Raw genomic sequence first — 26,913 nt, forward strand, 5'->3', positions numbered from 1 at the left:
AAAAAAAAGAATTATTGCTCTATTTCTGCTATTTTTTAATTACATAATTCTTGGCCAACAAGATAAAATATCTACCCCACCATTTCCTCATTTTGAAATATTATTATCTATCCCATTACCATTATTAAGTTAAGTATATGTCCCACATGAGAAAATCTGTGTAAGGAACTATACAAATAGAAGAGCTCATTATTATAATATCAGGTCCAGTCAGTCAGAACATACTGAATAAAATTATCTTGCTATGGCAAAGATATATATAGGATTTTTGTACATGAACTTTTGCAAGTTTTATTATAAATGATTTTTTTCTTGACTAAAAAGCAATTCATGTTCATTGTAACAAACTTGTAAAGACTTCCAGAAAAGAAAATAAAACCAATAACTTCATCACAAATCGGTAACTGCCATGAACAATTTTGTTAGTTTTTACGAAGCAATTTTGCCTCCTTAGTTAAATAAGAGACAGAGTGGCCCACATGGTCCAGGAGAAAAGTCCAGTCTGGGCTTAAGGAAACCCAATGGTGGAGATCTTTTGTTAAAGTTCATGTAAATCCCATGTTCTCACTTATGACTGAACCATAGCCTATATCATTTCATCATGAACAATCTAAGGTATTTTCTTTCCCTGGGGGAACTGAAATTGTTGCCAAAGAGGCTCTATGCCATGCTCTCTGACTCATCTGAGTACCCAAGCACCCCCATGTTAGTGTTAAGTGGTTTCCAACCAGCAAAACTTGTCATTTTACCTCAGTTGAGGGGGAAAAAGATGACAGCTGTGACTGGTATATGAACACGTGGGGAAGAGGGTAGGTGGAGGTGTGGGGAGGCCCCGGGCTTTGAAGGGCCTGCAGAACTGGCCTGCCTGGGCTCCAGCTGAGCCGCTCTGCTCTTCTCCCTGCCACTCCCAAAGACTGTCATCCTACAGCCATTAGGACATCCACTAACACAGTCATCAGATACAACCAACACTCCATGCCTGTTTACCACCGGAGTTAAGCATAAAAGCACCCTGAGTCTTTATGAAGGCCATACATTTCTCTCCTTCTCCAATTCAATTCCTATCCTCCACACAACACTGACATAGATGTTCAGAAAAGGGCTCACTAGCTCCATTTAACTACAGGCTGGCAAGTCAACAGAAAAACAAAGTATGACTAGTATAGTCATAAATGAGAGAGTTAGATGACATCAGTGAAGGCCACCGAGTCACCAATGGAGATTTTAAGTATTTTATTTTTTAAATATATTATTGATTTTTTTACAGAGAGGAAGAGAGGAAGGGAGAGGGAGAGGAATAGAGAGTTAGAAACATCGATGAGAGAGAAACATCAATTTGGCTGCCTCTTGCACACTCCCTACTGGGGATGTGCCCGCAACCAAGGTACATGCCCTTGACCGGAATCGAACCTGGGACCCTTCAGTCCTCAGGCCGACACTCTATCCACTGAGCCAAACTTGTTAGGGCAGATTTTAAGTATTTTAAAATACTGGAAATTATATATGTGTCCACCATCATGATACACCACCTAAGAAAAAAATGAAATAAAATCTTTCCTTTTGGAGGGTGGGGTGGGGATGGGGGTTGCTAGCAATATATCAACTCAGTGCATTCTGAGGGACACTTGTTTGATTTTTGGTAAGTACTAATGAGAAAATAACTGTACAATGAATGTGCTGGGCAGATAAGCTTCAAAAACATGATGTTAAAAAGGGAAATAGCCATTAAATAGTTTGGAGGCACTAACCATTTTTTGAAATATACTTAACAATTGACGTAATATTTGTTAATAGAAAGTTTTCATTCTAAAATGACCTACAAATTCAGAAACACTGGTCTTTCTCTGGGTGACCATTTGGTCTGTCTCGCCCATCACACTGTGACCAGGATGGGCCAGGAGGAGTATGATTGCCCTCCAGTGGCCACAGAGCACCTGGCTTCCAGGTTAGCTGCTGTGAAGATGGGTGAAGTGAATGCATGCAACTGATAGGAGGCATTTGGTTTCATTCACCAAGTGGCATGAAATGTTTACAAGAGAGTTGTAAGGGGAAATGGAGGGCTATTCTTTTTACTGTTGACTCCTATAAAGTCATCATTAACACACCTCCAAATTTATTCAACTATAGAGCCAACAGTCACATTTAAAAATTTTATGGTTATAGAAATATACCATGCAAACAACTGTGATATGGCTGTTCCACAGCTAAAGGAGCTCTATTCATGCACATTTCTCATGCCACGCTCAGAGCAAAACCTGAGCCTGAAAATCACTTGATGCTAATCAAGTGGAACCCTTTCCGCACAAGCACTGAGTAAAATACAGAATTCTATGACGTCAGAGTACCATACATTGGTGTGAGCAGCATCTCACCAGTTCAAGCAGAATTTTTCACTCCTATGTGTGTTGGCAGTAAATATGCAAGTTGTAGTTGTAACATCAGTTAAGATTCAAAATCAATATTCAGAAAGATATTGAGGGAGCGGGCATGTACATTGAGTAATATCAATCTTGAAACATTATTGAAGCATATTTCAGAAAGTAAATTTATTCCTTGGTAGAATGATGTTGGACAAGCTTAATAAAGAGAATCTGAAAAAACTTGCATAACATTATATTTGTTCTATTAGGTTGCACGACTGTCTATGCAGATAAGCTAAAAAAAAAAAAAGTGGAATTGTCTTACGCCAGAAGTATAGCTAGTTTTTATTCAAAGGTATCTAAAGGTGTCTCTGCTTGGACCACGTCAGACAGACAAGAAAAGGCAGGAAATAGATAATATTCTCCAGCAGGTATATTTTCACTTTGTGATGAGACCAGAAGCGCTGAGAGAAGCTAATCATTAAGCACACAAGCAAATTACTGCATAGTTTGAAAGAACACACAGTTAATTTAAATAACAGTTCTAGCTAGGAGGACTAAAAACTTGATTCTAAAGGAAATCTAGAGAGCTCAGCAGAAAAAAAAATTAGAAGTCCGGAGCACAGGAAACTGTAACCAAGGCAATTTGGTATATTTCCATCTCTTTCAGAGGACTGTCCTTACTGGAGCCAGCTACTTTAAATCCTTTTTTCTTTTTCAATATTACACTGAATGGCCATTTCATGATGACTCTAAAATGACTATTAGTAAAGCACTCTATATACAAAAAAGGAATTGGTTAAAAAAAGGATTTTTAAAAAGTTTTTGAGCTTCCCGAAGCAAGCCTTTCTGCTACCAGCTGTCAGGTGCATGAACAATGTTACGCAGCATCCAGTGTAAAACAGGGCAGGCGAGCAACCACACGCACTCTGTACAAGGGGCCTAAGGGAAATATCAAATCGTGCCTGTAACTGGAAAAGTGCAACTAAATGACAGCTATCCATTTCCTATAAAAGTTCAGCCAATTTCTTCCGCTAAGGAAATAATTTCTCACAACTAGCATCCCTAAATGCCCGGGTTTGTCTACAGTGGTCCTGGGTTTAGTAACAAAAGTTCTGTGTCCCAGGAAACCCCTCATTCATGGGCAAAGCAGGACAGTGGCCACCCTACGGGGAACGGAGGCGGTAATGCCATGCTGTCGGGAGGGGCACAGAACTCGCACCTTTTACTATCAATAAACTAGTAACTGGTATGCAACCTGAACTTAGATTCATGTGTGTTAAGATGCACATAACCACCAAGATATGGAACATGTCGATCAACTGAGTTTAATTACTTATTAGAAAGTGTCCATTTCAATACACTTCACCCACATTATCACGCCACTTGAGGGTTAGGGGTGCGGGGGTGTGGAGCACCTATTCTGTGTATTCAACACAGTGAGGATCCAAAAGAAAGAGAAAATGATTTTGTGTTCTGAGTTAGGCAGGGGGATGAGACGAGAATAATTGTATGATTTCACTAAATAATAATGAAAAGCACTAACTGTGTAATCCCGGTCAGTATATTAAAAAAAAAAAAAAGACTTCAAACGAGTAAGAAATCAGTCAAAAAAGACAACGGAGATGAAGAAACCTAACAGAGCCTGGCGTACACAAAGTACTGAATATAGGTCAGCCAACGTTCGGTCAGGTAAGATGACCTCAGGGTGAAAGTGATTAATTTGTGCCTCGGGGTGCGCGGGGGCTTCAGGATATTCCCGGGCCAGGACGGAGCCCTCTGGTTAATCAGCAGGTCTGCCCGTGGTTCCCGGGGCAGCAAGGAAAGGCAGCTGCCCTGGGTGGGTGGAGTGTGGGCGAGTGGTCAGCACGGATGGGCATTGGTGGTAAACGCGCAGGGGAGGAGGGGTGAGAGCAGAGCTAGGGAGAACAAAAGCCAACCCGATCGCTTGTTCTCTCGCTTGTTCTGGGGTGGTTGCTCTCATCTACCTACATGCCACCACCAGACGGAAAGGTAGTTACACAAATTCCTGTCTGAGGGAGCTGCTTGATCTGCGGGTGGGTAGAAACTCCAGCCCGAGATCAAAGGGCCCCTGCACCTGTGCAGTCCTCGCAGCCTCAGGGGCTTTGATCCTCAAGGCGCTGAGCCACCTGCTCTGAAATAACAGCTCCCACCAGGGACACTGTGCCTCCCGCACCTATTCATCAAACCGCCAAATGTGCAGAACGGGAGGGTGTGTGTGTGCGAAACCTGAGAGGGCCTGAGACACTTTCCTTAGGTGCCCCGTCCCACATGCGTAATGTCAACACACGAGTCCTGCCTTTTCACAGTAAAGTGGAACAGCGAATGACCACCACATAGAATGGAAGATTCATAACGATGAAGAGTGGCAAGTAGTGCTCTTCAGCCTCCCGCGTCAGCATTTCCTCACCTAAACATGTCGGAGAGATGAAAGCCAGGATGCTTCCAGAATGACCTGTCCCTTTCCTCCCCTCCCTGCCTTTCTCCTGCATCCATCTCTTCATGAGGGATCCTTTCAGATTTCAATGTGAAAGGCACATAATGGGCTTCTTGGAGCGTTAGCATGACAGTTGCCATGCTCTCCCCCGCAGCACAGAGCAAAATGCAGACTCCCTCAGGGCAGGAGAGCGGAGCAGCCGCACCTGCCTTCCTCCGCAGGGCTTGTTTTTATTTTTCCCTTGCTCTTCCTAACATCCCTGCTCCAGTAACCACGCCAGCCAGATCCAAATGTGCCAGCCGCCACCAGTGCCGCTGAGGACTTGCATGTGGAAGGTTTCCAGACACTGATGCTTGGCTGTCTGCGTGTCTGCACTTCAAAGCTCCGTGCGGGATGGGTTCCTTCAGCAGCTGTAGGTACTCAGACAGGCTCGTCATTACAGAGACGCATTAAGGAGATTTTAGGAAAACACAGCTGAGACCTTTTCCTTGTACAATGTACTTCCTTACATAGGGATGTACATATACACTATTATATGATATGTACATATATAAAAGTGCATATTTACTATTTTTTTTATTTACAGAGATAAGGGGATATGCCTTCCTTCTTTCCATTGTAAAAAAAAATGTCAACTTTTTTTTCTTCTTTTCTCTGGACATTCCTCTTTTATTTGCTTCAATATGGTTATAATAAGCAGGGATTTTGCTTAAGGTAATTGACTAATAATTCTTAAATGGAGGTAGGGAAACTATTTTTCCAACTTGGGGAGACCTAGCCAGGGATCCCAGGGTATATGCAGATCACAACTGTGCTTATTCTTAGGAAACTAAACTTATCTGGACAGAGATGAGAAAAAGATAAAAAAATGTATTATAAGGGCCTTTGGGTAAAAGTTAATTGAAGATTGGATTGGCCATATGTCAACTCCCCAGCCTAGATCTCAGTGTACAACCTAAGCAAATAGATGCCAGACTGGGGTCTTGATGAGTAGGCAACCAAAACTCTTATTTGTGAATTATTCATTATTTTAGATAATTCTTCATTTAATTTTCCCTTTTCTTTGTTCCTTAAATTCTTATAAAAGAAACAGAAAATCTAGATGAATTTATTTCAAGTGAGTCCCTTTTCACACTCAGTGGCTAACAGTGGTTACAAAGATACGGTTATTTTCCACTCTTCCACACACCTGTGGCTCACCTGACATGGCAGCAACACCCACTGGTGATGTGATGATCACAAAGCACAAAGACGAGGGACAGCAAAGAAGAAATTATTTCCTGCGATTGGAAATGTCACCTTTTCACTGGGAAGAAAGCTAACACTTATCCTTAGAAGTATCAAGTACTCCATAAGGCTTATCAGAACATTCCTTTTTATTTACCTAAAAGTCAAATAGCTTTTAGGCTTAAGGGACAATAAGAAGAAGATTTCTGTAAAAATCTCAGAAAAGTCGGCCATTAATGAGGATTGCATATGCTCTTAGAAGAAATAAGACTTGAGATGGTTCTTAAGTTAAAATTTGGACTCATGGAGGTATAAATGGAGGTCAGTAATGCAACAGGACATTGGGACTGGTGTCTTCCTCAAGGAAGCCGTGTGGGCTTGGAATCATATGGATGGATTTCATTGGAGGCAATGAGTAGCCAATGATCAAGGAAAGGACATCATTTAACTGAGATTCCAGAAAGTTTTAGGGCAATGTTTTGTAAAAGATGTTTCGTGGATTGTTTCAGAGATTCTGAGTCTTAAATGACACAGGGAGAGCCTTTTGCAGAGATTCAAGATTGGTAATAGATGACATCGGTCTTGAATGTAGAGCTGAAAATCATTAAGAAGGAGGGAGTGCTTATAGTGGAAAGGAAGGCAGCGATGTGAAAGAAAAGCAGTGACACTGAGAGGATGTGTAAGGGCGGGAGAGCACACCTGCCAGAGAGAGCAGGCAGCGGTGATCCTGGTCTTGGTCCCGCCCCCTCAGCAACAGATCCCAGGGAATGGCTGATGTCAAAGGAAGGGAGAGAAAGAATCTGTAAAGTGTCAAAGGAAAACAGGGCTATATGTTTGCATCACGAGAGGCAAGGAAAGACGGATCTGGACTGGGCAGATCAAAAGCAAGAAATCCCAGAGAAAAACAAGCAGCTGCCTTCTGGTTGAAGTCTCAAAGAGTAATTTCACTTCAAAGGTAGAAGTGGAAAAAAATCGCAGAGAATTCAGAGGAACTGAACAGCAAGGAAATGGACGCAGCTAATTTAGATGACTTGGAAATGTTTAGTTGTGTAAAGAAGAACAGAATTAAGGCAGTAGGATGATGGAAAAGTTTGGGTCTCCCACGCCCAGGCTGGGAGATACAAACTTTGAAAACAGGGGGTTACGGTCCAATTGACAGAAAGGAGTATGACCATTGCTGGGAGCAAATGACTAAGTGACTGACAGGAAATGGGATTGTTTTGAGAACACCTTTCACAAATGGGGTTCATTACCTACACTACAAAAACAAAAACAAACAAAAACACCTCAAAAAAGCCCACTGATTTGAAAAACTACTTTTCATTTCTTCTAAGGATGGCACTTCATTAGCACCATTCATTCAAACGCACAGGAAGGAAGCTAATTCATTACATACAGTGGATGAGTTGGGTCAGTGGTTCCCAAACTTGAATGTGCGTAAGAATCGCCAGAGGACTTGTGCAAGCACACACTGCTCTTCCCACTGATGCATTCATTTGTAGTTTTGAGGTAAAGTCCAGAATTTGCATTTCTAACAAGTTCCCAGGTGATGCTGATATTGCTGTACCAGGGACCCCACTTTGAGAACCATTTCCTGAAGGTATTAGGACTATCTAGCAGCTCTCCCAGAAGGCCAGCCGATAAAGCCTGGTTAATTAGGCTACCATCTCCAACATAGGGGCATAGTCTCTGTAGACATGATTCACAACCTTCCCTCATGCCAACATCTTTCCATATGCCACACACATTTTTGCTTCTCTTATAAAGATATTTTCAGAAGATACAGTTCTCTCAATTAGCCTATGGATACATTATCCTGCACTCTTCAAGCACAAGTTCGTCTAGAGATCTACTTTTTGGATGTACTTTACTTAAGGAATTAACAGCTTCTATGCACTGTTAGTATAGAATAAGGGTGTGACTGAGCCGAGATACAAAATCATGTTTAGTTAAAATGTTGACAATAGTAACTGCACTGAAGTTTCCATTTAATCTATTTAAATCTATTTTATCTAATCTTTTACAGTTGAAGTACATTTAATGTATCAAGCATGCATCTCAAAATAAGATGCCTAGAAGAAATTTGGGAGGTGTGTGTGAAAATAATATCTTACACATGCATTTTGTTATGTATTAGCTAATGAAATCTTTACAACTGTCCTATTGGCAAGATAGTATTATTCGAATTTTTCAGCTGAAAAAACTTAGGTCTCAGACCATTAAAAGAACCCACCCAAAGTCACAGGGACTCGATCCCACGTATTCAAGTATTCAGAATCTCTTTGTTTTATACTATATATGTATCCATTGGTTACTGTGTCTATAAGACACACAGTATTTATTTCAACGAATTTCTCAAATCAGGAATCAGCCTCAGAATAACAAGATGGCAAAAAGGATAAACCATTTCAGGTGTCTAGCTACAAATCACAAATGGACAGTGGACCATGTTTACCCTCTTTGCCTTTTGCAAATCAGCTGCCTAAAATCTGCTTCCTTCTTCAAAACTCATTAAAATACCATGCGCAGAAAAAGAAATATGTAGGATTTGGAAGGAAAGTTAACATCTGGCCCATAGCCCTTTCCCAATTCTTGCTGAGAAGTGACCTTCTTCAGTCATTTCTAGCAGGGATTTTAACTAAGTGTAGAGATCATACTAATGTGGAAAAGATACTTATTTTCTATTCATGGTTAGGCTTTAAAAACATTTTTAAAATTTATTTACTAGAGCTAACCAGGCATGCACAGATGGAAGAATGGCATTGAGTGGCAAAGAGCAACTTCCCATTTGTTAACATCCAGCAGCGATTAAAATGGTCTTCTTTTTGACTCTTTCAAAGATGACTCTGGAAACTTGTGGGTGTACCTTGTCTTCTGGTCTAACACCATAAAATGAAGCCTGTTGAAGCCATTATTGGGATGTGTGATAGAAGTTTAATTGCTTTAAAATGCCTAAGGCTAGCAAGATGAGACCATGTGTAAAGAGTATGAATTGAGATTCTGAGAAAACTAAAAGTCTGGATCTATTTATTTCACAGAAGATGGATCCAGATGGAGTCTGCAAAGCAAATCGCCCGGCATGTAACTGTACCTTGCTAGATGCAGTGGCCTTAGCAAGCCATGCGGAGAGCTCGGGCAGGATTAATTTCCAGTATTTCTTTTGGAATCTTTGGGTCTGGTTTGTATTATAAACACTGGCACCAATATAAAGTTCTCCCTGGAGAGAAAAAAAAGGGTGGCCTAAGGCCATCTTTAGTAAACTTGTACTTTAAAAATATGTAATCATGAGGCCCTTTTGTCTCCTGAACTACCTCACTGCTCCTGAACCAGCTTTCAAAGCTAGAGCAGGGCCCATTTCCCACGGTCTCCGTGTGGGCACAGCCAGGGAGAGCCCCCTCCCTGATGGGGGATGGGGACGAGAGCTGGTGCTGCGGTCTGTGCTGGGAATACCCATGCCGGAGTCCAAACTGATATGTGTGCACTAATTCCAATAACGGTTTCTCCTGTGTGCCTCAATCACATCTTTCCCTTTCACACTGAAAGCTCTATTCCTCGGAGGAAAAGGGCCTGTTGGGAGCTCCTTCACTAGACAGCATGATGATGATCAGGGAAGCTTCAAATAAAGCCTTTTCACCACTGCCTCCTGTCTGTGCCAATGCATCCTGCAATCGACAATATTCACCAGCTCTCATTACCCCAAATACAGATCTACTGACCCCTGATGAAATAATTACACATTTGAATTCATGCAGCTTCCATCATTTTTGGTCACAAAAAAGGGGGAATGTAAAAAGAATATGAAATGAATAATCGATGTGAGCTCAGCACTCGAGACACTCACTTAACATTCTAAGGTTTTACTTCAAACTTTATCTAGAGAGCTGGCGATAAAGATAGTGATGAAATCATCCCAGATATTGGAAAACTCTATTTGAATCTGGTAACACTGAGTTACTTGGCTAATGAAGTTTCTGTATATGTCTAGGTTGAAGCAATAGGCAAAGGTTAAAAAGAACAAAGCTATCTTTCAATAGATACTTTTTAAAATAAGCCTATGCTTTTGATAATTAAGGGAGAAATAATAACAGAATTCCATGTAACAAGGCTACTCAGGTGGGACCTATGTGAATCAGAGAAAGGTACCTCTTTCTCTTCTTTCTTTTTTTTTAAAAAAATTCATTTCAGAGAGGTAAGGAGAAGGAAAGAGAGTTATAAACATCAATGATGAGAGAGAATCATCAACTGAGTCCACAACTGGGCATGTGCCCTGACCAGGACTCAAACCGTGACCTCCTGGTTCATAGGTCGACACTCAACCACTGAGGCTCTACCAGCTGGGCAAGGTACCTCTTTTACACAGACTTCATCCCATTCTGGGCACATGGCTTGGTGAGTGCATCACAGGCTGGATATCAGTGCCCAATGACAGTCATATTACACAATCCTACCCATATCCTGCAATTTTTAGCTTTCTCCTTGGATTTTTTCATCATATGTGGCTGAAATTCAGTGGGGGCTTTAGGCTTTTAAGATGCACAATATTGAATTCTAGAACAAAGCTGGACATCTATCTTTTGCCTTGACTCTGAAGATACTTCTGAGGGTAAAAGATGAAAAGAAGCCAACGATTTCCAGACAAAACTACCTCAAACACTATATTAAGAAAGCACACACATTGTAGCTTCTAGCAGGTTCAAAAAAGCAGTGCTGTCTTCTAGGACTATAGATGACAATAAGTGAGCTTCAAGGCCAAGAAAGAATAGCTATGCAAACCTTCAACAAGAGAGAAAGTCATTCATAAACTGGAAACGCATTTGTCACACTACTGGCAACAGTCTTACAGCAACTCAAGAGGTTCACCAGAATTATGTTGCTTGCTTTCTTTAAATCTTTGCACGGTCGCTTGGCTAATACAAAGACTGCAACTGTACATGAAAAAGAATTCAAATATGGGAAGTGAAGTAGCTTCCTGAAGGTCATGGTGAACAATAACAACTGGCAAAACGACTTCAGTCAAAGGAAATTTGGGGAGCCTCTTCAAAGAACCATTTCTGACCTGACGTTTTTCAAGAAGCAATATTGACACCACACCCTTTGCCTGGGTTTATTCAAAAGCAATTTCAAAAAGCATTTCTTTTTCTTCTTTGGAGAAAAAAAGAATTTAGCAAAGATGATTATATATCCAACCCTGTAACTCTCATTTAGAAGGAGGCCAAGAGATGATAAAAATTTTCATTGAATGTCACAGTCCTTAAGTCAGAAATACACAACTACAAACCAAGATAATATAAAATGATCAGTGCAAGAGAATTTTCATCCATTTTAGGAAATCAGTTTCTTATAGACATGTCATGTGGTAGGACATATCATAGAACCACTGGATTCACACCATCAGTTTAAGAAATAAAACTGACACCAGATAAGCAAGGAGAATCAACTCGTTTGAAAGTCATTACTACAACCCAGCTCACTTTCTCAAAATCACTGCAGTGGCTCCAAAATGTTTTTTAAATCAAAAGAGATTGCCTAATTCTAGGATTCAAGTAGGTTTGCTGTTGGTTCTTTTCAATTACTTACTTTTTATTTATATTTTAAATATTTTTTTTATTGATTTCAGAGAGGAAGGGAGAGGGAGAGATAAAAACTGAATGATGAGAAAGAATCATTGATTGGCTGCCTCCTTCCTGCATACCCCCTACCCCAGGCATGTACCCTGAAAATGAATCAAACTGTGAGCTCCTGGTGCATAGGTTGCCACTCAGATGTTCTCAACCAGGGACCACGCCAAGCGGGCTTGTCAATTCCTTTCCTCATCACACTATACCTGCTCTTTTTGCACATGAACCCTCTTTTCCCTCACCCTGACCGTTGCTTTTGCCATAGCTGTCTCATCCAGTTTTAATCCCCAACCCTCCAAGAAATGCAAATCTACAAAATCTGTTTAAACGGAGTAAGTGCTCTTGAAACTATTTCAGACAAGCTTCGGTTCCCAACAGTAACTCAAAGTTCTCAAACATCTTCCACTCTCTTAGATGTTTGTATGTTTCGGACCTAGGTTATGTATGTGATATTAATGTAACTCATTAATAAACAGCTGGTTATGTTTTCTCCAATACTTTGGAGCCCATTGATTGTTTATTGAAATCTAAGCATTATTACAGAAAACAACAACAACAACAGAGAACACAATGAAGGAAGTTAACCCTTTAACCAGGATCATCAGCTAGAATCATTGACAAATGTAAACTGTAACCCAGATTACATAGGAGACCGCAAAGATGAGAATAGAAGTGTTCCAAGAAATGTGAGAATATACAGTAGTATGTCTGATATTTGAAAGTAACAGGGAGCTAGTTTCATTTCTAAGCTACACACAGCATGTTAATGGCCATGACTCATACATACATATACTCAATTTTTATCATACGAAAATCTTAACAGGATACTAACTGTTTATTAATCCAATACTAAATGTTGTGTGAGAATGATGCATGACAATGTAGATGATAATTTTACCTTAGCGCATACTAGGTTAAATTCTGTATAGGATACCATTTTCCTCATTCTTCCCTTTGTCCACGCCATGCCAGCAAGGATGGCCTCTTAGCTTTTCCTTGACCCAGCCCGTGTCTATGCTGTACTCGGGCCTGCAATGCTCTACATCTGGCTAGCCATTCGGATTGCTTCCTTGCGCCTCAGGGTCTCTGTTAAATTAGAGGGCCCTTTGCTCACTGTCTGATATTTATAAAGTTATAATTTGTCCACAAAAATTGTTCATACGAGTTTTACAACAACCCCTAACTGGAAACAAATCTGCCCATGAAAAAGCAAGTACACAAGTTGGGGTATAGTCCAATTGTGAAATACCATTCTATATAATAAAGAGCAAATATGCAAATGGTCGTCACGCTTTCATGCCCTCCACCCTGGCACTGGGGCCAGGGGACCTGAGGCCGTGCCCCCCGCCCGGCGCCAGGCTAAGGGACCTGAGGCTGCACCCCCTGCCCTGCAGGGCTTGATGGGAGTGGGGCCAGCCAGGTATGGGTCTCACACAATTTCGAGGTGCATGCGGGTGGGCGGGGACTTGACTCTGGGTCCATGGCGTGCCCCAGACTCTGACAGGAGGGAGATTTTCATATACACTTTACTTATTTTTTTCATCTCTGAGATTTCTATTATAAAGAAAGTACAAATAGCAATATTAATATATTTCCTTTAATTAATTCCCTTTTAATGTGCACGAATTTTGTGCACTGGGCTACTAGTTTAACAATAAAAAGGAATGAACCACTTATAGACCTAATGCCATGGATAAACCTTAAAAATATTATATGGAGTCAAAGAAGCCAGTTTCAAATCACTCTACTTATATAAAAGTCTACAAAAGACAACCTAATCTATAGTGACAGAAAGTACATCTGGTTGCATAGGTTGGGGGTTGGGGGGGCTAAGGGATGAGAAAGGAGCACAAAAGAACTTTCTGGGTGACAGAAATGTTCTATACTTTGATTGTGGTGATGGTTACATGGATGCATACATTTGTATGCTTAAAATGGTGTTTTTTGTTATATGTAAATTTACTCCAATAAAGGTGATTAAGAATGTATATAGATTAACCAGATAAATTTGTTCATAAAGCTAAGATTCAATTCCAAGTGTATGACTTGGGAGTCCTTGGTCTGAAATACTATGCTGAGTTTTTTGTTTTAAATACATGCAAAACCTCTGGATCTATTTTGATCATCAGTTTATTTCGTTCCCAGAGACAATGAAGCATGCAACAGATTGATGAATTTTAGAGGGAAGGGTGGAGGTAGGGGGTGGCGGGAAGAGATTAACCAAAGAATGTATATTCATATATGTGTAACCCATGGACAGACAACAGTGGGGTGAAGGCCTGGGGAGGGAATGAGAGCAGGGTAGAGGGGGTCAATGGGGAGAAAAAAGGGGACATGTGTAATACTTCCAACAATAAAGATAAAATAAATAAATAAATACATACAAAACCTCAAATAAGAAAATGATTGCTAAAAGTCTCTATAAGAGAATGAGTGTGTATGTGTGTGTGTATTTTGATAAGACTTTCCTGCTTTAAATTCTTTGTGGGTATCTTATTTTGGAACTGGACTCAGAATCCAGTTATTAGTGATTCCAAGGAATCCATTTCATTACTCATAGTCACTACACATTTTTGACCTGAAACAGCACTGGCCCTCATTGGTCACCCTCTGTATCACTGGGTTTAGAGCTTGATGAGTTTTATCTTTGCCTAAAATATCAAGTTTCGCTACCATTAAGAAGAGCCAAATTCACTTGCTGAAAGAATTTTTTAAATACCTGGGAAGTCCAGCCTCACTAGAATTTGTAAAACTGAGTGGTCACACGAAAAGAGACATCAATTTTCTGTAAGTGTACAGGCTATTGCATATTGTAAAATATCACATTTTACACTCAGCTTTTATACTGTGTGTTAGTGACTAGAGAGTTGATAGGATGTTGATAACTACAATTAGTTCAGATTTCTATCATTAATTCCTATGTTGAAGACACTGATTACAACTTTTAAGATTTTAGTAGGTCGAATTCAAGGTGACATTTAAACATTAAAACTAATTTTCAAAACAGAATATATGTATAATTGTGCTTGACATGCGGTTGTAGTCACTGATATGTGATTATGAGATAAACTAGTATTAACACAGATTAGTGATAATTTTATTACAAAATCCTTAATACATTTTCTCTGGCCCACCCAAGGTAATTTAATTATCTTCAACCCCAAACAGCCTTCTAACAACAGAGTTCTGCATCTTTATCCTCATTTCGGGGAGCAGACAGTTGTGGCGTCTTCAAATATACTTCTAAGACTCATGTTTGGTGTTTCCCATTTTCAAAGCAATTCTCATTCAACTCAGCCTTCTCATTATGTTACCCACATTTTAAAAAACCAAGTACAAAAACTTCCATTAGCTCCCATCAAAGGCCAAAGAAAATATCAATAATGGACTCTCTACTAGAATCTAATGGTTCTTAAGACTGTGGCAAAACCGCAAAACTACTCCAAATGTTACTCTCTTCATTAACCAATTATATCTGGTATAGAGGTAGCAGTCAAATAGTGCAAAGTCATTTTCATTCTAGTCTGTGTGTGAAACCACATGCAAACTGACATATAAAATTATGTACTTGGGGATGAAAAAAGACAACAAAACCAAACATCCCAAAGTGTAACAAACCTACCACTATCGTTCAAAGACCAGCATAGAGAAAACAACGATTCTCATTTGTAGAAAACATGTCTAAACCTCACATATCTGAAGGCAGGAGCTGAACACAGATGGGGCAAGTGGGCATTTTGGATACGAGACAAGATGAAGCAAAGTCACGCTGTTTGCTGCCAGGGCGTCTGTATCACTCTCCTACGTAGATGCTTACGTGAACTGCCCGCCAGGAAAAGGGACAAAGGGGGAATCTCTAAATAATGTGAGGCTCGCATCTTTTTTGTAACTGAGCAAGAAGCTCATTCTTCCCCCAAAAGGCCCGAGGGGACCTCTGAAAATGGTTCCTATTAACTGGACCCAGAAAACCCCAAGAAATCATGCAAATTAAGAGGCTCAAATCTTCGTGTTCACTTTAAGAACACTCGTGAAACTGCCCAGGCCATTAAGGGTATGCATATTCAAAAAGCCACCAAGTATCGGAAGGACGTCACTTGACAGAAGCAGTGAGTGCCATTCCGTCGTTACAATGGTGGAGTCGGTAGGTGTGCCCAGGCAAAACAGTGGGGCTGGACACAGGGTCGGTGGCCCAAAAAGAGCACTGAACGCTTGCTGCACATGCCGAAAAATGCCGAGAGCAATGCTGAACTTAGGGTTAGATGTAGACTCTCTGGCCATTGAGCACATTCAGGTGAACAAAGCTCCCAAGATGCGGCGTAGAACCTACACAGCCCATGGGCGGATTAACCCACACATGAGCCCTCCCTGCCACATGGACATGATTCTAACTGAAAAAGAGCAGACTATTCCTAACCCAGAAGAGGAGGTTGCACAGAAGAAAAAGATATCCCAGAAGAAACTGAAGAAACAAAAACTTATGGCCGGGGAGTAAATTCAGCATAAAATAAATCTAATAAAAGTAAAAAAAAAAGGAGGAGGAGGAGGAAGAGGAGAAGGAGAAGGAGAAGGAGAAGGAGAAGGAGAAGGAGAAGAAAAGCTCATATATACAATGGTCAATAAGTACAAAAATGAATGGTTTTAAGTTAATACATAGTAAATGAGTATGAGTGCATAGAGCATGGTATAAAACGAAATCTTGAAGGAAACACAGGTTGCATTTCCAGTGAGCAAATTTTATTAGGTAGAATCAAAAGCATTTACCCTCTCCCCCCTTTTCTTTGCATTACATAAGAGAAGAACTAAGGGCTCATTTCTGCAAATGAGACTAGGGCTGGAGTGAGGCATCTGATTCTCTATCAGCTCTGACACTGAGCAGATGGGTAGCATTTCACCTTGACCTTTCTCCAAAAACATGATGTGCAGATTACCCATTAAGGCCCTTTATGTGGCTTTAATCATAGCTACCAACATCATATCAACATTCGAGGCAGCGAAGATGACATAGTATTTATAGAGTGAAAGAATAAAATATAGCTTAGCTTTACCCTTCCAAGCAGTAACACATCAAATATCGCTTTATACACCCAAACCACATTTCAAAATCTTTAGTTTCAACACACGGCATGCTTAATGGTTACAGCACTTCTAACTATTTTTAATGTGCTACAAACTTATTTTACAAACTAGTTACAAAGCAAGACAGGTAGGTATTAAAAATGTATCAGAACATCTTACAATTACCAGCCCTACCAGTGCAAATAAAATGATGGTAACGAAAGGTAATAAAGGTTATTAAAAGTTAAGGCCTTGGAGGCTAAAAAGTCATGTTAGACTGTCAATTGTTTTCCCATGGTGGGAAATCAGTTAGAAAATTAAAAAAAAAAATCTAGTGGTTTAGTTGTGGTCAAAGGAAGAGTCAGTGGGGATGGGGAGGTTTCAGCAACATGCTGGTAGAAAAAAAGAGACTTACATAGTCTGGGAGGGCAGTGAAATGGAAGGCGTGGTAACCTCGCTCACTTAGTTGTCATTGTTGATTTTCAATGACATTTTTTTCATTCTTTCGCCTAGTAAAGATGACAGAAGGTCCTAATTTATTATCTGACGTCTATTCCTGCTCCTAGATTTAAGAGCATTTAGCTGTATACAGTCATATAATCCAAATACAGACACTTTGAAAAAAACTAAAGCACGGATGTTGCACGCATTCAATTATAATTATAACTGTACCCACAAACCGGAGATAAGGATGGGGTTTTGGGGGGGTGAGAGTCAGCTCAGAGCCTAGGTGATTGGGGGAGGGAGGGTCCCTCTGATTAAAGCAGTAGAAAGAAGGGGTAGATTACCACAAATAGCTACATTCTTCCTGAAATAATACTAGCTATGTATTCTTGAAGAATGCAGAATTAAAGTCCTCATCATGGCTCTACAAGCCAATGTACACACACAGAGCTGGTCCAAACGCCCATCACACGTCACAATGGTGTCTACATTAGACGCTTTGTGCTGCTGAGGTTAGGATACATTTTATATGATGGGAAAACTACAGTCGACAATTAACATGACCTGGCAGATCACTGGGGCTTGACTGGAGGGGAAACGAAGGAGCAGTGCCAGTCGGTTTCTGTATGTGAATTCTCCCGCGGCCGGATCAGATCAGGCAACATCGAGGCCAGATCAGATGGAGCCACGTCACGGGGCCTCCGACACTTCCTTCTACTTCATTCAGCCGGGGTTGGGCTAGCATGCTGAAGGTGCTCAGGAGATAGTTATGAATAAATGAACTAAGGGACCGCATAAGTTAAACTCTATGAAGAAAACCACCCAGGTCACAAAAGCCCTCGCTTCTACAGCTGACTTGTACATTTTAAGGAGCACAAGGGAGTAGGGAGAGGAAAGAAAAAAACAGAAAAGACTTTTCATCAGAGGAAAGGGAAGCGATCAAAGGCAAAAAAAAAAATAGTAATACTGGGGGAAAAGCCACACCAAACAATTAAATGCCAAGTCATCTCCTGGCATTGCAAATGCTGGTCAGTAGCAAAACACTGGAATTTGGAGTGTAGTTCTGCAGTGGTGCCTATCACACCCGTTCATCTGGTCTCACACAAATACTTTCCTATTCTCATGCATAATCTCAAGTATATTCTTTAATAGGTGCATGATACTTATTTACTTATTCCATTTATTTTTTTTAAAAAACTACATCCAGAGGGCATTTAATGTCAAAAGGTGTCTGAAACTTAGCTAGAACAATCAAATTAGTGTTTAGTCAGTTTCTATAGGTATGTATTCACTGTTCTATGTTTATTTTGAAAACCAAATCCTCAAAAATAAACAACACACTCATCTCATCTATACTCTAACAGGTAGTTGATTATAATAATAATAATTATTATTATTACTAAAGAAGCAGCAGGATAGAATAATTGTTCCATTAAAATGGTTAAAAATTAAGGTACCACTAGCGTAATAATGTCGATGCGTGGCTGCCACCTCGCTCCCTCTGCTGTGACACTCACTGCGGGATTGTTTATAGAGGGCACCGACAGCGAAAGCACAGAGGAAGGAGGATGAGGTTTCGTGCACCCGGTTCATCATTCTGCAACTCCAGGGCAAAGCCTCTCCGAGAAACACATACACGAATTGGTCGAGAGCCACAATTTTCACTTTTGCGAGGCCAACCTCCTGAATGAGAACCTGCCCGTGCCAGTCATCAGGAAGCCAGCGGCTGCTTCTGGGGGGAATCTTGTCCATTTTCCAAGTCCCAACCCACATGAGTAACGATGGATCGAGTCTGCCTCGGGGAGAGGTCTCAACAACCTAGATCATCTGTTCTCTGCCTCGCAAGGCCCACATGTGGGTATATCTGAAGAAATGTGAGAACTTTGTGTGGAATGGACTTGGCAGTGTTTGGTAAGAGGTTACACTTTAGGGTGTTCCCTTCTCTACAGTTACCAGTGATAAGATTCTCAAGTTTATCGATGGCGAGACCCCAAACCAAATTGGTTTCTACTCTGAGCTCCTTTGATGAGAAGGGAATTCTGATGTTGATACTGACTGTACCTTCTGTAGAAGAACACCTACCAAGCAATTTGTGAAATTATTCTCATTTAAAAAAAAAACAAAGTGAAATTGTCCAATATGGCACAAAAGCAAGCCCCGGGCAGCACAGGTGTCTTGCAGTCCATTTCATGCACATCCCACTGGGCGTCGGGACTGAGTGCTTGGGAAGACGGAGAGCACCCGGGGCTACACGCTTCTGTTTGGAGGCAACTTCCCTTTTCTTGTCTAAGGAGGAATGTTTGGCCATGTGTTCCTGCTAAGGAAGGTCGGCAAGAGCCGGCTGACCTAATTTAGAATACGAGCTCTCGCTGAGCTCTTGTTGCACGGACCTCTTCCAAGAATTAGCTATTTTAGCTATTTCGTTCAGTTCTTATTTCATAAGAAGTCAGCCCATCTTTCTCCAGTCCTAGTGACCTGCATTCTCTCCTTCCCCCAAGCACATGGCTTCCCCTGCTAGCCTCTGTCTTAATCACTTTTATTTGTGGGACACTAGGGAGGGAATGGGAATGCTTAGAGTAGGAAAGAAAATCACTCCTCTTTTTTTTTTTGGAAAAATTCTTCTTATTATGATCATGTTTAGATGAAATATGGGGCTTGCCATCAACAAAATTACAAAACAATTCCACTGGGAGTCCAGACCGTTCAGGGTAATTCATCTATGAAAAAGCGAACTTTAATTGTTACTCTTGGCAGCAAGCTAAGAGGAGAGTGAAATATTATACTAAATATTGCCACGTGCAATAGTAAAATGCTCTCTCCTCCCTGCCAGCAGTAGTGGACAGCCCCCTTCAGAATCGGGTTTGGATCTGGAGATTTAGTCTAAATCCTCCGTTTCCCCCTTTCCAAAACCAACAGAGGTTTTCAAAAGAGTTGCGTTTTTTATTAGAACCATTTGCTCTTTCTAAGTTGCCAAAAAGGAATAAGTAAAACTAAGACTTTTATTTGGGCTAAAGTTGATTCCTCAGCTTCGTGGAGGTCAATGTACTTAGTCTGTGAACTTTCTGCTGAGAAGTTCATTGCAGTGTTGAACCAGCCAAGCTTAAGTTTATGGATTTATATAGTAGGAGTCGGGAGCATGTGGAAGCTAATCAAATGAAACAAACAAGTGGCAAAATAACTGGATTTCAAGAACAATAGAAATTTAAAGTATTACAATTGCTATTTGGGGATTGAGTGTCCTGATTTGGGCTTCAGAGAATGTGACCCCAACAAGTATAACTTTTTAGATTAAAAGTTCATTGAACACTGCTGTGTTGTATAGTTTATAAGCATGGAAAGGTATTTGATAATACTCAGAAACAAAGGGATATTCTTTTTCTAAAAACAGAGGGAAGTCTTCAGTGAAGATGTTAATCAAACAACTATTTTATAGGGACTGCCTGCCTGGTATATTTATAGGTGTTGGCTAAGCATGAGACAATAACAAGCTATTTGCACATAATTTTTAAATTACATTTCCAGCATGAATATTTGCATACATTGGGTATAGTTCACTAAGGCCATATTAAAATCATATGTAAGATAACATATGTATAATGTTATTCAGCTTCTAAAATGGTTAAGTCGCAGAAGTTAGGGCCCAGAAAAATTAAATGATTTGTCCAGGATTATTTAGCATGCAACCAATGATCTGAAGACCAAAAGCTCAATTTTCAAGTACATATTTCCTATGCTATGAAATGTTTTTCATCCATAGGAATATATCATGATAATAAGATTATTTGAAAGTAAATTTAAGTCGAAGATATGACAAAGAGTAATCTTTGTTGAACTTAAGTTAATGAATTAAAATTGAGGTCATCTGAAACGTGAGTAAATTGAGTAAACTTTAGGACATCTGCTTTACCCAGTTATTTCCGTTTTATTATCATATGTTATGAATGACAACAAACACAATGGCTACTGTTACTAAGACAGTTTGAGGAAACTGTAATCTCTATCAGTCATAGGGAAAATACTTAGCTCTTAAATATATTACGCACAATTTCATACAGACCGCACATTCATAAGAAGTTTTAGTTCATATAAAGTAATGCTTTAGAAGTATGCCTGTTTTTCTGTTTGCAGAAGTTGCAAAAAACAAAACAAAAACAAAATGTATAGAAAGCATGACCCAGCAACTAATAGTACTGCAGTCAACAAAATATACCAATTATTATTGAAGAGAAGGTAAATAACTACAGAAGGTGAGGAATTTTAAATACATTATTACAAATAGCACTCAGATAATCAGTGTCAGAAAATAAGCCAATCAGGAGCCCCATAGGTGACTATACTTGGGAGTTGGTTATCTTTTAAGAAATTAACATATGATGTGGGAAGCCAAGGACATCTGCCTTATGTGTATTATTTAATTTTTTTTTAAAAAGAATCTGCCTTTGATTTATCAAAAGATCTAGCTCTCCATGTGTTAGCACACAATTGAAAGTTTCTTTTGAGGCATTCTAGTTCCTGCTCTCCTTTTAAAATGGGGTGGGGGGGAAGAAAAATATTTTGCCTGTGACAGAATATGAAAGAAGTTCTCACCCTTAAAACCAGCAGCATTGGTTTTCCAGTCATTAGCGTTCAAATGTCCTGCACGGGAAGTCCTGACAATAACATGCTGCACGTCTCTCCAGGTCAGAAACGGACTGGGGAAAGACAAGGTAAGAATCATTGTACCAAAAAAAAAGAAAAAGATGGGGGAAGCAGAGTCACAAGCAAATTTAAAAAGCAAAAGCAAAATGGCAAAGTACTAAAAACAAAGGGTCAGCGATTTGGGTTTGGGCTAAGCAAATGCCAAATGCTGCTCTTGTTCTCAACATGGAGAAGGGACATTCGTCTGAGGGAGGCAGATCATGTAACCTTAAATTTATAATGAATACTGTGGGATTAGCCAGTGTAATTTCATTTTGAAAAGGGGGAGGATTTCCAGTTTCCTCAACAAAACGGCTCCCAATTCTGGCCCCGCTGTCCTTTTTGTAAAAGCTTGCAACATCATTGGAAAATTACACTAAGCTCATGTCAAAACTGAAGGCCTCGGGAACATCCCTCGTTCAGATGTAGAGCCGGGCAATTGCTTTGTAATCTAACAAAGAACTTAGCAACGTTTAACACTCTGCACACATATGTGGGATATGGAAAAATGGTCAACGCAAACCAATAAATACCCATTTTCAGCTTCTTAAAAAAAGAGAATGTGGTACAAGGGCCCAACGCTGGGCTCCAAGTCACAGACAGTGATGGGGGATTCTGAATTTGCAATAAGTAGTTATAACATGAAATTATTGGGTACCTATTTCTCATGGCTCTCAGCACTGAAAAGGACAACGACTATCGAACAAAAGATACTTTCTTTGGAGAACTGCAGTGCTAATCTAAACACACAGAAAACAAACCCAAATACATAGTCACAGACTTTTGTTCTTTTGTGAAGAATACGGAAATACTGGACGGCCTCTGACTCAGTGCATGCATGGAATTCTAATCGGGACACTTGTTCAATTTAGTCTTGAAAGTGAGATATGACAATCTCTTAAGTAGGAAATACAACCATTTTCTTGCAACTTGTGCAGTTATTTTCTTTCTTGTCCACCACTGTCATTTTAGAAGGATATTTGCAAAGGATGGGTCAGCACATTTGGGCAAGGGAGACAATGACTCACTGCCTTCCTTGAGGTGTGACGGGGCTCATGGCAGACTCTGTGCCCTGTCACATGCACACGGGTGAACACTGGCATGTCCTAGGGAGCAGGAGAGTCTGGTATCTTACTTGCAGCTAATTTTCTTTTTATTTATTTAATTTTTTCAATTACGGTTGACATTCAATATTTATATTAGTTTCAGGTACACAGCACAGTGGTGAGACAATTATATAATTTAACAAAGTGATTAACCCCAATAATTCAACTGTACCTAATTTTCAATGCTTCACTTTATACTACAGTTTCCCCACCACAACCACCATGTACATGTTTTTGTGGGTGGTCTCCTAACGAGAGGGAGCCCAACGTTCAGATTCCGGCTCCTTCATTTCCTTCCGATGTGAAACTGACTTCCCAAAGTTTCCCCACTTAGAATGTGGATGCTAATGTCTACTTTACTTTATCGTACCGGCTGAATCAAAGTAATGCCAAGTACTTAACCTATTTTTCTAGTGCATAAGTACTGAAGAAGTGGTAGGCAGTCCACTGTTTTGCTAAATTACGAACCACAGCTCCTACTTGGTGGCTTGAAAATGAAAAATACTGGAAGATGAAAGTCCTACAGAGGTCTGATACCTATTTTTTATGACCTCTGACTAAATACGAAAGGCAAGTTATGACTAGGCTATTTTGTAAGGTTGCATTAACAAAAGAACCCAATATTAAGGAAATTAAAACCGAACCACATGAATTTTTAAAATACGAAAGCAATGCAAACATAATTACTGTGTTTTGTTTTAACGCAATACTCGTTAGGAACCAATTTAGAGCCCGATAAGGCAGGAAACTCTGAAGAAAGAGAGGAAGGTTGTGTGATGCATCCCTGGAAGCAGGGGAGTTTTGCTTCTAAACCAAATAGCACGCTTTGGCCCTCTGCTGACGAATACGGAATCCACAGAATAATTCAGTAGACTCAATGCACCACTGCAAGGAAAATTAGGAAACGAATCAAGGGGCAATTCTGAATGTTAGTCTCAACGTAAGATGTTCTAGCTCTGCCTGAGAAGTGATGACAGTCTCCCCTTTCCCCATGTAGTTACTGCGTGAGGGGCTAAAGCAACAACAACAAAAGCTCAGTCTGAATAAACATTCCAGCCACTTATTTATGGTAAAGCAGAATCCGTGAAAATGTTTTTATTTTCTCATGAGCAAATGGCAAGACACCTAAAATTATACTAGAATTTGACAAATATGTCTAAATCAACCTAGTGATTTTCAAATAATATTTAACGCATAGTTAAAACTTCCATATTCTAAATCTTATCCTTTGGGGGAACAAGAGAAGAGAAATAGGTTTCCCACATTACCCTCTGCACCAAGGCAAGCGTCCCCAGAAATATGAAGTACAAGGTTTTGACTCTTGGGAACCTGAGCACTAAAAATATAATAATAGTAACAGGACAGGGAAACTGTATTTTGTACCCTAAGCAGTTGTATTCAGGCAGACTCGGGAAGCCTTCTGCATTCAACTCAGCCTGAAGAAATGAGTTACTTGCTCTCATGCTGAGTTGCAAAAGCTAGTTCTTCTCGAAGTGCTTACAATTAGAGGGAAGAAATTAGCTTCAGGAAATTGGAACTACACAGGGAACGAAGCAGGCATTTAGAAAATCCTACTCAGAAATGATTTAATTTCTACGGAGACCATACAACTTCAGAGATGATTTAATTTCAAAATTTCCTGAATTTCACCAAAATGAAATGAGGAAGATAATATGGAAAACCAGTGGATTTGGACTCAGTGGTTTCTCTACCTGTGGAAGGGTAACCAGCCCAGGCAAAGGCCATCAGGGAATCTGCTATCCTGAGAGAACTTTTATTGGTGGAGAATTCTGATTCGTGTTTTATAGCCCATGCATAGTTATGCTCACAGGGATCACGTAGAGGTAAAGAAGTCCAACTATCAGACATCTGGTAAACCACAGACAGAGTGAAAGCAGAGAAGTGCCAGGAAGTGTGCAGTTCACAGTATGCGTGTAGGACCCCCTAGCCCTGGGCCCACGCTTCACGGGCCTCTAAAAACCAAGACCCCTTGCACCTCCAAGAACAGGAAGAGTGAGCACCAAGAGCTTTGGGGCCAGCAATGATCTAGAGGCTACAAGTCTAACCAACATGGAGAAAAAGAACAAGTTTCTCTCAGCCCTGAGCCTGGTAACCACTGTCTCATAAGAAGTCATAAGCAGTAATGCCACCTGTCTCTCATGTTTCTTCTTGGATTTACTGCAAATTACTCGTGAATGATAATATACACAAAAAGGGTAACATTTATAACTGCCTGTACATGTGACCTTTCAAGGCAATAAAACACACATAATTTTATGGGGATTCTTGTATATGTAATTTAATCCTGTTAGGAAGTTTTGCATCCTTTAAGGACCCTGTAATAATAACCAACATTTAGTAAGCACTTGGTCAGGTCCAGGTACTGCATGTGGGTCTGTGCATTACTATAGTATAATTTGAAAAAAATTGTATCATATAAGTAAACTTTTATTCCCATTTCATAGATGACAAAACTGAGGCTTTGCGCTACACACAGTAACTCAAGTACATACAGGTAGTAAGTGGTAGCGCTATAATTCAAACGAGCTATACTTGGCCCCAGAGCGTATGCTATCAGTCACTATTTAACACCATCTCCAGATGGACCCACACAGGTGAAACTGACATACACACCGTGGTTTGTCAGATGGGTCTTTGACAACTGGATCAGGAAGCCAAGTGTGGTATATCATGTTCCCATGGCCACACCCTTTTTGTACCCACAATGTGTCTCTCCTCTCTCTCTCTCTCTCTCTCTCTCTCTCTCTCTCTCTCTCTATCTCTCTCTCTGCACTTGTCTAATTTTTACCACAGAATTCAGGAGATTCTTGTCTTAATTTCACTTTAAGGTTCCAACAGCCCAACATGAGCACACCCCATCAAGGCAAAAAAGACAGATATAAAGTGAGGAAAAATCATCTTATTTTAAAAATATAATATTTGATTCTCATACCATGTCATACCATTATTCCATTATTCCCTAATGTACTGTTGTGACCTTGTCGCCTTGCCTGACAAGCTCACGGTTTGATGTGGTTTACAGCCTGGTCAGGGAACGTCAACTGAACCTCATCCCAAAGCCCTTCTAGTTTCCAGCTGCAAAAACAGGGTAATTGAGGACGCTCACACTACCTGTTTTCATTACATTTTTGCTCTGAGCAGTTCACAGTATTTCATGGGTCCTTCATTGGGTTTAGAAGAAGTAGGTCTATCCTAAAAGAGATATTCTATCTAGCGCTTTTTGTTTGGGTTTCTAAGTATCACTGCTAACATTTAAATTAAAAAAAATTCACTCCCTAAGAGTTTCCCCAGACAATTCTGCACATGTGTGAGTGCTGGAAATAAAACTGTACTTGGTGGCCCTTAAAAACAAGGACCAATACTGAATCTTGAGTGACTGACTCCCTGCATTAACCAAAAAGAAAAAAAAAACCCCAAAATACCACACACACACACAAAAGCAAAAAAAAACCCCAAAACCCTAACCTTCCCCTCACCGCCCCCTCCCCACCAATGGTTTTATAAACATAAGCATTTAAGGGGCAATTGAGAAAAAGGACAACATAATTACATCTTAGTACAGAAAATGAATTTATCAACAACAAACGGAATGACAGCAATTCCTGATACTGAAACTGTTTCCTAAACAGGACAATCTGCTTTAAATACAAGAGTGATTCTGCCTAATGCAATGATGGGCAATTGCGTGGACCAGACCTGTGGGGAAATTGCATGACCAATCAGCGGTCATCCAAATATCCAACTTACTAAGTGTTCAAGAAAATATCTAAGACAAAACCAGTCTCCTTTTATGTTTCTTAAGACTGTGTAAAATAGAAGTGGGAACAAGTAGCCAGAAAAATGATATCATTGTAGAGACGCTAAATAAGTCACTATTTATGGAAAAAGAATTGGTGATGAGCTGGAACAACACAGATGAGGCAGAAAGCGTTTAAGGAATGCTCAGG

The 26,913-nt window shown here is 40.2% G+C and overlaps 1 protein-coding gene and 1 pseudogene across 1 annotated transcript in view; one reads left to right on the forward strand and one right to left on the reverse strand.

Moving 5' to 3' along the window:
- Positions 1–26,913, reverse strand: part of PCSK5 (proprotein convertase subtilisin/kexin type 5) — a 416,138-nt gene that overhangs the window by 177,123 nt on the left and 212,102 nt on the right. Inside the window, exon 10 of the mRNA XM_006776508.2 lies at positions 21,750–21,853. Within this exon, the coding sequence (XP_006776571.2) occupies positions 21,750–21,853 (104 nt within the window). The remainder of the gene's footprint in view (positions 1–21,749; positions 21,854–26,913) is intronic.
- On the forward strand, positions 15,628–16,156 carry LOC107185087 (annotated as a pseudogene).

Source organism: Myotis davidii, unplaced genomic scaffold (assembly GCF_000327345.1).
Source record: "Myotis davidii unplaced genomic scaffold, ASM32734v1 scaffold228, whole genome shotgun sequence".
Lineage (NCBI taxonomy): Eukaryota > Metazoa > Chordata > Mammalia > Chiroptera > Vespertilionidae > Myotis > Myotis davidii.